At 41.6% G+C, this 13,136-nt stretch overlaps 1 protein-coding gene across 1 annotated transcript; it reads left to right on the top strand.

Annotated features, from left to right (window-relative positions):
* Window positions 1-552: 552 nt before the first annotated feature.
* On the top strand, window positions 553-12,294 carry CHMP2B (charged multivesicular body protein 2B). The gene is made up of 6 exons (XM_087757497.1): window positions 553-692; window positions 3,886-3,977; window positions 6,923-7,117; window positions 9,617-9,719; window positions 10,783-10,889; window positions 11,048-12,294. Exons 1-6 carry the CDS (start codon window positions 659-661, stop codon window positions 11,159-11,161), a joined length of 645 nt encoding a protein of 214 aa, XP_087613623.1. The 5' UTR covers window positions 553-658; the 3' UTR covers window positions 11,162-12,294.
* Window positions 12,295-13,136: the final 842 nt, after the last annotated feature.

Raw genomic sequence — 13,136 nt, 5'->3', positions numbered from 1 at the left:
AGCCCGCAGCCCACAGCCCACGCAGCCCGCGCCCGGGCCGCAGCCCAGCGCTCCCTACCGCGCAGGCAGAAGCCCGCCCCACGCGTGTTTCGCTTTACGCTCTGAGCCCGAGCGGCGCGGGCACCGAGCCCGACGAGCACCACATTGCTGAATGTCACGAATTTTTAATAGTTAGATAGACACCAAGAAAAACGAAACCGCTTAGCGGCGCACGGAGCGGGAAGCCACCACGGCCCGCCGCCGCCGCACACCGCCGCCGCCGCCGGACGGGCTCCCCCACGCTCCCCTCAGCCGGCTCCCGGCTCGTCCCCCCCGCCGCACCGGCGCCCGGGACGGTCCCCAGCGCGCCCCTCCCGCGGCTCGGTGTGACCGGACCCGCGGGCAGAGAGACACCCGGCAGGGAGGTGCTGCTGCCGCCGTCCCGCCCGGGGCCCCGGCGGGGAGCGCGGCCCCCGCCCCGCACGGCCACCGGCCGCCGCCGCAGGGTAGGCGGGGGCAGCGCGGCGGCCCGGCCCGGCCCGCCCCGCCCCTCGCCGGCGGGGAGGCGGAGCCGGGCGGTTCTGCGCGGCCCGGCCGCTTCCTGGTCACCTGAGGAGGAGGCAGGAGCCCGCTGAGGCGGCGGCGGGGGGCTCCGGCGGCTCCGGGTCTGGCTGCCGCCATGGCCTCGCTCTTCAAGAAGAAGACTGTGGACGGTGAGTGCGGCGCGCAGTCGCCGCCGCCCGGGGTGGGGCCCCGCCGCCCCTCTCGCAGCTCGGGGGCGGCTGCCCCCAGCTCTTGTACAGTCCCAGGCGGGGAGCTGGGCCCGGGGGAGAGCGGGAGCCCGGGGGTGGTGGCGGCTGCCTGCGGGGCGGCCTCGGGCCTTGTGTCCCGGCGGAGCGGGAGCTCGTAGGGAGAGGAGGAGGCCGCGGCCCGGGCGGGGTGACTCACCGGCGGCGCTCGGGCCAGGCGGGGCGGCGGGGAGAGGCACCGGGCCGGGCCGGCCCCCTGGGACAGCGAGGCGGCGGGTTCCCGGGGCCTCGGGTGTGGTGGGAGCCGGCCCCTGGAGACGCCGGTCTGCGGGTGAGGGAGGAGGAACAACGTCTCTCGTGGGCAGCGAGGGAACAAAACAGGCCCGCGAAGAGTTGCTGGAGCCGAGAACGAGCAGGGACGCGAGCGGTGCGGGTCTGCGGGAGCCAGCCCTCTGCGGCGGGGAGAAGGCGGCCGAGCACGGCCGCAGGCTGCGGGAGCCGCTGCCCGGCTGCGCTGGGAGCGGCTGGAGCAGCTGCCGAGCCGCCACCGCCGCGCCTGTGGCTTGGCACGCAGGTGTTAAGCCAAGTTGGTCTTGGATGTTTTTGTCGTCAGTCAGCTGACAAAACTCTTTTAACGCAGAAATAGCGTTCTCCAAAGTAAAGCCAAAAAAGATCGCTTACCTGACAGCAGTCCTATGGGCGACAGTCAGCCCTCCAAATCGGTGTGCCCCACGCGCGACAGTGGCGCCGAGGCTGCCGGGGGTTGGCGAGCCCCAGAGCCGGCTGGCTGGCATGTTGGGCGCCCTGTGTCAAATCAGGTGGGTCCCCGTTCAAAACCGGCACACCAAAAATGACGCTGTGCATCAACCAATTGTATGTCACCGAGGGAGAATACGTATGTTTCCCACTTGTCTCTTCCCATTTTTGGTGCAACACGTGAGAGGGGAGGAAGGGGGAGATGGCACTAAGCTTCCATGACCAAGGCGGATTGTAGGAGCCAGGTAAAGCCCTGCTGGGTGTCTCTTGTCCAACCTGTTTTAAGGAATGGAGGTGCTTCCTCCTCACCCTGGTGTGCGAGGCGGCGGCATGACACACGGGAATGGCTATCGGCAAAATGCTGTTTCAGGAATACCCCATCTTCTTCTGTCTGCTGGAGTAAAGCTAGGAATTTGCGTCAGTTATCACAGAGAAACAAGAACCAAGTTCTCATCTTGGCCTTCACTTGCAAAAACAAATCAAAGTGCCTGTAACTGCAGATAGTTGTTGTTTTCGGTTTATTGCTATCCTTGGTTTGAGCCACTACGTGAGATCAGAAACAACAGAAATGAGCATCATGTTCACCCTTATAGTCTCCTGACCGAAGTGCAGTTGTTTTTTATCATCTTGAAGTTCCTTCTTCTCAAGCTTTCTATGCTAAGGCTTTTTTTTTTAATAGTTACTGTAGTTAGAAAAGACAGTCTTGTATGTAGCTATTAAGCTTTTTCTTTCATTTTTGCAAGCGCAGCTGTGCAAGTAATATACATTTGTCTTATTTCAAAATTACTTGCCTGTAGCATTGTTTTCAGAATAATTTTCACTGCTGCTTTGACAGTGTGAAGAACGCAGTGTTATATTCCGTGTCATCTTTCAGCTCTTCATTGTTGTCCACTGAAAAGTCTACATCTCCTGAAGACGCTTTTTGTGTAGTTCTCGGGGCAGTAGTAGCACTGTAAAAACAGGTCTGTGTTTCACAGTTTGTTTGGGATATGTATTTATTTGGCCAAAAACAATTGGTGGGAGGGGGTAGTGTATATGCCCTCTTTAAAATGCCACTGAAGGCTTGGGGTTTTTCTGATTCAAACCTATTATGCTGAAATAATTTCAGCAATGGATATTTTACAGTATTTCTGGTTGTGGTAATGAAGAACACGAATGCTGCTTTCTGTTTGTAGAAAAATTATCACAAGCCTTAAAATGAAAAGGGTGGCTGCAGTTTCTAGAACTTATCCTTCATGCCTTTATTTCTGTTATTAACTCTGCGTGTTTGTATTGATTTTCACATGCTTCAAACTTTGTAAGTACAAGAGCAGTGCCCTGCCATGGTGTTACTTCTGTGGATTAGAAGAGCAAGCTCTAAACAGAGTCTATGTGACAGTCAGCTCCTTTTAAACTCCCACCCAAGGTTTATCTAATGTCATGTAGACACATACATTAGGAGTAGATGAATCTCCGCCTAAAAGTACTAACTTCTTTCCTCTATAAAGGTCAGAGGATTCTGAGTCAGATGCAGACGTCTCTACCTTTGCCCAGGTGAATCACACCTAAGCACATGCTGTAAATTCTACCAAAAGTTAATTGCAACTAGGATGATTGATTCCTATATTGTGAATAATACTTGCTTTAATAAGTGAATGTTACCAGTGAATAATCTTTTAGTAGTACAGTGGACAAAACTCCTGTGAAGGATATGTTTCAGCTGACAGACAGTGTTTAAGCTTCTGCTGGCTACGTCAGTTGTCAGGAAACTTAAATTTGCTATGAAGGCCTCCATTTTCATATCTTAATATTCTTAACCACCTGCTAATTGAAAAAGTTTGAGCACTATTGCTTTATAGTCTGCCTTGAAGTTGGGCTGCACAGATGTGGTACATTTGTGGAAGAGAGAAATCTCCACTGAACCAGACAGAATAGGACAGAGAAGAGCAGGATCCAGGACTCGCATCTGGGAGTATCTTCTACTGTTCTAATGGACTTGAGAACACCTTAACTTCTCTGAGATCTCATATATAAGGTTTCTTCAGCTGGTCTAGCTGTCACAGTTAGGCCTGACTGGTTGAAAAGCAGTGGGCTTACAGTGGGCATGTTATTGCTGAGTTGAACTTGCAGAAAAATGTGTGTACCTAACTCTCACTGTGTGGTTAATAAGGCTCTTGCTGTGGTTCTGGTGCAAAGAAACATACTAGGTAAAATAGCCTAGGATGCTGAAACACAATCATGTTGTATACATAAAATTGTATTTTGCTAATAGTTAATATATTTGAAATGCTGACAATTCTTTGATAGCTGACAGTTCAATCTGAACAAAGGGAGGCTGTCTACATGTCTGCAGAGCATTTAGCAGATAAGATGTTGATGTAGTATTGAAAACTTTTCCCAGCTATAAATATTTTCTTTCCAGATATAATAAAGGAGCAAAATCGAGAGTTAAGAGGTACACAGAGGGCTATAACCAGAGATAGAGCGGCACTTGAAAAACAGGAAAAACAACTGGTAAGTAGAGCAGGGAACTTTATTTTACTCTTTAAAAACAAACACACACTCAATATAACAGAAAAATTGTGAAGTGCTAAAGATACAACTCTGTGTAATAACTGAACACTAAAAAAGTTATCTTCCCCTTTTTGACTTTTCAGTTATTGTGTCAGAAGAAATTTACTATCTAAAAGTGATTCTCAGCCTTTAACATAGGAAGAGCCTGAAACAATGTGTCTAGATTAAATAGCCACATTCACTTTTCCCTTCCATCCTTAGCATTCTCTATCCTTCAGAAGGTTTTTTCTAACAGGCTTGTAAATCAGTGGTCTGGTGGTGGAAAAACTAAAAGTGTCAGTGCTACCATATGTTACCATGACACTCCAGTGGGAGAGAGTACTTGAAAAACCATAGGGTATCATGAATACCCCATAGGATTGTTATTTTCATTCATACAGAACTTCCCTACAGCTAGCTAATAATAGTAAAACTATCTGCCTAAATTAAGATCTGTTTAAAACTTGGTGTGTGTGAGCTATCAAGTATTCAGTGAATGGATGCTGCACCTGTGTGGCAGTATAATTGGATAAATGGATGTGACAGATGGTGGGGTTTGATGCATGAAGACATGCTCAGACTGTGGGAAAAGCTATGTAAATCCAGCCACTGTTTCGGTAGCTGGTGGTGTTTCATGGCAGCAGGTTGCATGAATACCAAGACCTGGGAATAATAAACTAAAAGAGGTCAGAGAAATTGTTTCTGGAAGCCTTCAACGTGTTACATATAATAGGCTGCTCATAGATAAGGCATTTTTTTCAGTATGAAATATTCTGACTCTGGTAATAACCTTAATTTTCATGAATACTCAAGTAGAAGTTTTGGTTACTTACTACAGTAAATTGTTTCAGAAATGTTTGATTTCTGAGGAGAGGAAGAAAGGAGAAGTGTAATATGTCTTTGAAAAAGTAAAATTTGTTGTTAGGATGAGAGAATCAATGGATAATAAATATTAAGTTTCAGATCAGGTGAAAAAGGATCAAGGGCTCGTCCGTCGATCTCAGAACATTTTGTTATGTACTTTCTGAAGAAAGACTTTTTTTTTTTTCCCCCCTGAACTATGAGGTACTACTCTGAGAAAACCTAGTTATGTTAATTCTATGTGTAAAAATACCTTAAAGTGTGTAGACAGTTCTGTTTCAGTTCAGTAACCTCATATGACTATGAATTTTGATTATTTTTTTCCAGAACATAACTGACTTTAACAAGCTTGCCCCAGACCTCTCAAAAGCAAATAATGTATTGCAGCTCTTTACCCAAATTCTTCTTAATTAAGAATAAAATCATCTATATATAGGGTTTGATTTCTGCAGCTGGATTATCTGCAGTGATTTAGCAATGGCTGGTGTAGGTTTGTATTTTGCTTTGAAAATCAGGTTATAAATGCTACTTAGGAATTTCATCTCAGTGAAAAAAATCCCTATTTTCAAATGTTTGCTGTTAAGACTACGGTGCAAACTAGTCCCTCCTATGCTTTACAATACTTGGGGTATGAAAAAAGGAGATAGTATTCTGGGCATACTATAGAAATTTGTTTTTGTGGTCTCTGTGAGCTACTTACAAAGAGGACAGCTTTACATATATTTCTGGCCTCTAATGTTTGAACAGTCTCATGCTGCTTATTTGCTGATCTGTTCATTCTTGGATTAAAAATAGCACGTATGACACAACTTTTCAGAAATTATGGATTTACAGAGAAGATCTTGTGCCAGTGCCACCTCTATAGTAAACTTAACCATCATCTTTCCTGGTAGTAAAGCTAACGCAGTAGGTCAGTTTAGACTTGCCTTTAAACATGACTGTTTCGCTTGCATAGCCTGGTGACCAGTATTTACCTTCTCAGAGCAACGTATCTTCTTATAAGTGCAGTTTTCTGGACTACCAGTGCACATAAAGTGAAGCAACTGTATTCCTGTAGCAGGTATATTCTCCTGAAGAATCATAGGAGAAAGCTGGTCTTTAAAGGCTGCTTTTACTTAATGGTAAAAATCAAAATGTACAATTCGACATATACAAAGAACAAGATACTATGGTATACCCTCCTTAAAAAGGCTGAAAAGGAAAAATCAGTTGAAAAGTTTACATTACCAAGTCACAAATCAGAAGACATACTTTGAAAAATCCCAGCTGACAAGATTATTTGTGCCAAACTTTTTCCTGGTACCTCTGGGCTAAATAGCTTGCTATTTCTCCTTGAATTGATAGACTGGGATTTGGTGGTTCTTTTTTTTGTAAGCTAGAAGTGTCTTTCTTAAGGTTTAAGCACATGTTGTTGTAGACAAATTATACTACTTTTATTATGTGCTAAGTCCAGCTACATTATGTGGGCAAACAGCCTGTAATTATTGCTCATCTAATTTTATCTACTTCTTCCCCAGAAAGGTTATGAGATTCTCTTGAGGCTGAATAAGTGTTAAAGAGAACCTGTGAACTCCCTGTTTCTTCCACGGGCAATGTGGCTTGATTGCCCAGGAATGCAAGAAATCAAAGATTCTTAGAGTCATGACACTAATAGTTGGCTGGCCATAATAATTTATTCACTTTTTGGGGTTGTCTTTTGTTTTTGTTTTTTAGTGTTACTCCTTATCCAGATATGGAATTGAATGTGCCCATATAAGTGAATGTGATGTTATGCAGAATTTGAAGCCTTTTGGGAAGCTGTGTGCTACCATACTATAATTCAGTTTTGTTGTTGTTTTTCCTTCTGGTCAAATCATAACAGCATTGCATTTATTCTACTAAGTAGCCTTGGTAGAAGAGCAAGGAAGACTATTTATATAACTTTAAATGTCTTAAAATCAAGAGGATAGTTAACTTTTGGAATTTAATTACTAGTGTCGAGGCTTAATTATAGTCTTTGTTTGAATGAAAATTATGTAGAATTAATCTTATACCTTTTTTAACAGGAACTGGAAATAAAGAAAATGGCTAAGACTGGTAACAAAGAAGCCTGTAAAGTGCTAGCAAAACAGCTTGTACAGCTGCGGAAGCAGAAAAATCGAACGTATGCTGTTAGCTCTAAAGTCACGTCTATGTCGACTCAAACAAAGGTCATGAACTCTCAGATGAAGATGGCAGGAGCTATGTCAACTACAGCAAAAGTAAGGTGTTGTAAGACATTCTTTTATATATGCAGCATATGGTTGCAAAAGTTGAGGTGTGTTATTTTGCATAAGATAATTGAAAGGGTAAAATTGCTTGATACCCCAAATGGTGTTGAGGATACAGTAGGGAAATGTAATTTAATTCATAATATGAAATTTTTGTCTAGTCAGTCCAGCCAGTTAGCACCTAACTAAGCATATTTTCTTTGGCTAGACATCTGTTAAATGTTTGCATGACAAAAATAAACTCTAATGCCAGTGGAAGAACTCTTTTAGTACATTAAAAAAAATCCAAACCATGCCACTACAGTGTCTTGCCTGTATATCTTGTCACAAGCAGTTTTTATTGGGAAAAAGTAGGGCATGCTTTATCTAGAAATCAAGGCAGTGTGTCACAGTAGCTTTATGGCTTGGAGAAGAAATAGGTTATTGCTTTGGATCTTAAGTTCCTAAGGAAATCTAATCTGGAGTTCCCTGTCATTCTCGCTCTCTGTGCTCTAAGGAAACACTATTGCATTAAGTTTTCTCACAAATTTCATCTCATAAGAGAGTCTGAAAAATCTCAGTTATCCGAGTTAGTTGTGAACATTCCCCTATTTCCCTGAAGTGGTAAATAGGGAGTTTGCTTTTGGCAAGGAGGATTGTTCAGCTTGAGGTGTAGGAAACAGAATTAGCATGCATCATCATAGACAACTTGTGCTTTTATCACAGTCCCAGTGACATCCAGTTACTTGCCAGTTAAACACAGTAATGCAATGCAACTTAGTGTGGAAAGTAACTACTGCTAAGGCTTTGCTGTCAGCTGTCTTTCTGAAGCAGCCACTCAGTGATACAAAGTTGTGGCTCTGTAGCAAACTTTCTACCCTCCATGACTAACCCACAGAGGGAGGGCTTGTCTGACTGCACAACCGATCAAGTCAAACAGCTTATTTGGTATTCCTACAAGTGTTGAACGTGAACGAGTTGGTCTTGCTTTTTAATTATTACGTGGTTGAGTTGTTTTTATCTATGAGACGTCTTGGATTAAATTTCTCAAAACCAAAGTGTCACTAGACCAATTATGAAGGTTAAGTCAGTAGAAAAAACAAAAATATTAAAAAAAATAAATTAACCAGCATCTAGAAAAGTGATGCTTTTTGAAACACAGCAGGTACTTCTATGGACTAGTTTGTGTAACATTATTGGAGAGGAAGGTGTTAAATTCTTTTGGTCACTTTTAAAGTGAGTATTTTACCTTATCAACACGGGAAGCTTATAAAAGAAAAGTATTCAGTCATTCATTTTGAAGCTTAAACTATTCTTAATCTCATACAACCATCAGTGAAAAATATATGGAATCAGTCACCTCAACAAGCAAGACAAATACATGAATGCGAAGCTTTCGAAGTATGTTCTATATGCTTTTTAGCATGTATGGCACTAATTTTGGACACAGTGAAGTCCGGTTAATAGTTACCTGTTTCTTTTAATCATGCATCTGACCTGTATTTTCTGAAGATATATAAACTCTGTATCAGTTTAGTGCAAATATTTCTGATGTCCATCTATAACTCTTGTAGAAGAATTCTAAAGAACAGACATCCCCTAAGTGTAGAGCAACTTTTTAAACTCAAATAATGTGACTATGAACACAGTCTTTGAAATTCAACTAATATTAGAAGCATAATACATTATCACTTTAAACTCAAACATGAAGGCAGAAGAGCTTCTATGAAGCCAGTAGTGGCTGTAGTAGCTTGATAGTGTCCCTTTTAATTAACCAACTCTTTTATCTTCTCAAAGATGGTTAGACTTTACATTTGAATTGCTCACGTCTATATTTAGGGTTTTGACGTCCCATGAGAGATACAGTAGCTTGCTTCTTAGGAAAGAAGAAAATATTAAATACTGGTGCCTGCAAAGGCAGTGCTGCATACTTGTAGTAAAACAGGTGAAGTTTATTACACTGTCACAGAAAGCTCTCTGCCCATCAGAAAGGTTCACCCTAAGCTAATATGTACTTGCTGAACACTTTGATGTTTGCTTTTCAGAGAAAAGTAATTTTTCCATTAAATTATACATAGAAACAATTGCAATTTAATGCCTGTCCTCTAGTGGTGGTTCAAATAAATGTTCCTTACTGAATAAAAAAACCTGCAGCCATTCACCTCTTTGAAGCATATAGCCTGCAAGTTAGGAAATACTGTCCCATCCTTTTCATTTAGATCAGGCAAATTTTTCCTAATATAAGGCCAGGAGAAGGGTTGTGGTGCAAGAAAGATGCATACATTTAAAAGCATATCTATTAGGGTAGTAGATAGCAATATTTCTTACTAGTTGCAGACTGTACTATTGATCTGTTGTGTATCTACAGTTCTCATGGGATGTAAAGAGACAAGGAAATTGAAATTTGGATTGAAAGTTGTTTTAGTAAAAAAGTCTTGTTCCTTCTTAGTGTATATATTGGCCTTTACTAATGTCTCATTGTATGATTAAAGGTTTTTTCAATATTAATAGACAATGCAAGCAGTTAATAAGAAAATGGACCCACAAAAGACACTACAAACTATGCAGAATTTCCAGAAGGAAAACATGAAGATGGAAATGACTGAAGAAATGAGTAAGTTCTGCACTGTGGGGAACAGCTAGCTGCAGCCCACAGTGCTCTTGAAGGGGCAGAACCAGTCTAGAAATACTGATGCTTGAGGTCTTATTTCTACAATTCATGAGATTGACAGCAAAAATGAAGAGTAAACAAAACAGTGCATGTTGAGCAGGGAGGCTGCCTTAGGCATGTTAGTAGCTCTAGATACATAAATCCATTTCTTCTCAACTTCATGCAAAAATCCCATTATACTTCTAGAAAGAACATACTGGAAGGGAAGGAGATTTGAGACCAGTTCAAAACCTTGCTGGCATAACTGGTAGAGGGACTTGAAAAATTGTCCCTTCTGTAGCTGATAGTTCTGCATGTGTTTTTTTTCTTCTAAGACTGGATGCTTCAAAATTTGAATTTAATTTAGAGATTATTGATCATCTCGGCTTTATGTACATGGTGCTATGGGATGTTTTTGTCTCCTTTTTTACTTTAATCCATGAACTTCTTGGGAGGGGGGTGGCAAGTTTCTTTTTCCTGATTGCATCTGTCCACTGTCAACTAAATAATACCAAACTTCCTGCTGTTGCTAGCACAGCCTCCTTCCTATCTAATCCCTGCCACTGTGTTGGCCGTAGTAAGTGGCACGGACTCAAAACAGTATTGTTGAGCAAGATGTGAACACCTCAACTGCGCAGAATTGTGTTGTTGAAATTCAGAAATTAGCTGAGTAATTAACAATTTTGCAACTTGTTTGGAAGAGGAAAGGGACTTTTACAGAACTGTAGAACATGTCTTTAAGAAATGTTAACATCTAGCAGGGGGCAAATAGAGCAACTGAACTATTGAGGTGAAATGAAACGTTTTTATAGAAGCAGTCATGTCTCATCCTGTTGTTGCTCTAGCTGTGCTCACAGGCTTTGCAAGGCAGAGGTAAGAAAGCCTCTCTGATATAGAGCTGCTTCCTGTTGGTATCTTGTACGTTGATATTACTACTACATTCTGGGAGGGTAGAAAAGTGGTACTAAGTTATTTCAGAAATCTTTTTGCTTAATGTGGTGTGGATTTTTTTTTTCTTTCTTCTAAGTTAATGATACTCTGGATGATATTTTTGATGCTTCTGATGAAGAGGAAGAAAGCCAGGATATTGTTAACCAAGTGCTTGATGAGATAGGAATTGAAATCTCTGGAAAGGTATGTCTATTTTTACCTAGCTCCTGTGCTTCTTCCCCTTCATTCCCTTTTTTGAAATAGTTTATTCTAGCAGCCTTTATTTTACAGTCCTATTCTAGAAGTCGGCTTGTCATGACATGTATTATTTTGACTCCAAGAAAACTTCTGTCTTTTTCTAGATGGCCAAAGCTCCGTCAGCTGCTAGAGGCTTACCATCTGCATCAACATCAAAAGCTGCTACCATATCAGACGAAGAGATTGAACGACAGCTCAAAGCCTTGGGAGTTGATTAGCTTGATCGCAATATACAGTCTGCCTTCTAATTATTCAGCTGCAGATTGATGTAAAAAGTGCAAATACTCTTTCAATGCAACTGATGTCTAGGAAAACTCTGAAGCTTCAGAAATGACAACTTGAAGTTGGTACTGGGGGAGGGAGAAGGGGAGAATATTTTGAATCAATTTACAGGGAGAAGTACACTTGGTGTGTCCATTGCATGGAGTCTTCCTGAGCACTGGACCAACCAGGGATGTAGTTCTAATGATAAATTCATTTATACCTGATCTGAATCTGTCCTCTGAATTCAAAGTTTTCTTCCATCTCAGATCCTTATCTATCTTCAGAATTGGCCATTCTGTGGCTGGTGGTGATGCCTCCTAGGACAGCACCTATATAACATGTATTCATTTTTATAAAAATATTGCTATAGAAAAATTCTTAGTCTGTCATCTTAGCACAAATGAAACTTCACCTTTGCTGTTAGTTGGAAACTACTTTCTTTTGATGAGAAATAGGCTTGAAAGTTTAGCAAATTTAGGCAGAAAGAAAAAGCATTTTCTGTATTTCTTTCAAGTTCCTGTAGTAACTTTTGAGTTGATTAAATAATATCTGGTTATTCTCTTTACTGAAAGGGAAGGATACAGTCCTTGTGCAGTTAATTTTAATGGAAGAGGATTTAAATTTGTTAGTGAACTTTGTTGCATGAAAGGCACTGATTGAACTCTATTGTACTGTAACATAGCTGGTTTCAACAGAATTGCTGTGCCTTTATGTATATAAATCTTGTACCTTTGTGATTTTTTTTTTTTCAGAATGAGTCTTTGAAAGGTGAGTAAACTGTAATTAAGATAGGTTTCGCAGAACACTGTGGCAAGAGCTCCGTGTACGCTTGATGGGACTCAGTGCTGAAGTTGAGAAATGCACTTGCAACTTGCGCACTTGCAAAAAGGACATTTGCCTGAAACGTTTGTATATATTTTACAGTATTTCTTAATGGAAGATAACTGTGCATAATTGTATTGTTTACTAAGATGCAATTGATCATATTGATAAGCTAAATCTAAATTTTAGTTTTGAGAACAATTTTGAATGACACATGATAATTACTTGTCTAAACACTATAATAAAAGTGTTCTGGTTCCATGAAGGTTTTTTTATGGTCTCTGAATTGCATCAGCTTGCTTCTAGCTTTAAGTGGAATGCATTGGGCTAACAAAATAAGAACTGCTGATAGTTTAAATAGACGACAAAGTCTGAGAATGCAGTTCCCAGTTATGACTTCCCAGATGCTATGAAGCTCCTCAGCCCTTGCTCTGCTGGAGATTATTTGCCCCTCAGTTGTGCTGATTTAATGGGGCTGTTCTTTGAACAGAAACAACAAAATCATCATGGCTTTAAAAAGAGAAAAGCAAAATACCTCCCAAGAGTGAGACCAGGATAACTGGGGGGGGACAATCTTCATAAAGAGACTTTGCTGCTAGAGAAAGCACAGCAGGAAACCATAACCTCTATGAATCTACTGTTGTCGCACCATCTGCTTTTTAGGATTGAAGGCAGCAGAGAAAGAAAAAACAGGTGAGCCTTCATCTGGTTTTTGGCATAGAAATGGAGGTGTTCTTTCTCTTTGAAGGTAGTAATGGACAAACTATGAATCTGTGAGGTAGTGGGTAGGAATGTGTAAGTTTATATATTGCATATATCTGATATGAGGTGAATATTCTTTTTTTTACAGGTTATTTTGTAAAAATCTAATAAAAGGCTTTTTATTCCGCAATGACTTTGTCGTCTGTAGGGTTAGTCTTACACATCTGTCTCTTAGTGGGCTTTCTTTGGACTCCTGTTAGCACTGATATATTTTCCTTTGACCTGAGCTATAAAGCAGCGTAATATTTGTTGTAGTTGCTTGTGGGCCTTTGACTTAAACTCAACATTCAGTAAAGACTTCATTAAGTTTGCGTTCCCTTCTGTCTGTAACTGGGTGTCCATGTA

Source organism: Nipponia nippon, unplaced genomic scaffold (assembly GCF_047370975.1).
Source record: "Nipponia nippon isolate SJK-2023a ecotype South Korea unplaced genomic scaffold, ASM4737097v1 scaffold_2, whole genome shotgun sequence".
In the NCBI taxonomy this organism is placed as follows: Eukaryota; Metazoa; Chordata; class Aves; order Pelecaniformes; family Threskiornithidae; genus Nipponia; species Nipponia nippon.
Note: the sequence above shows the minus strand (reverse complement) of the source record. Positions and strands in the feature narration are given on the sequence as shown.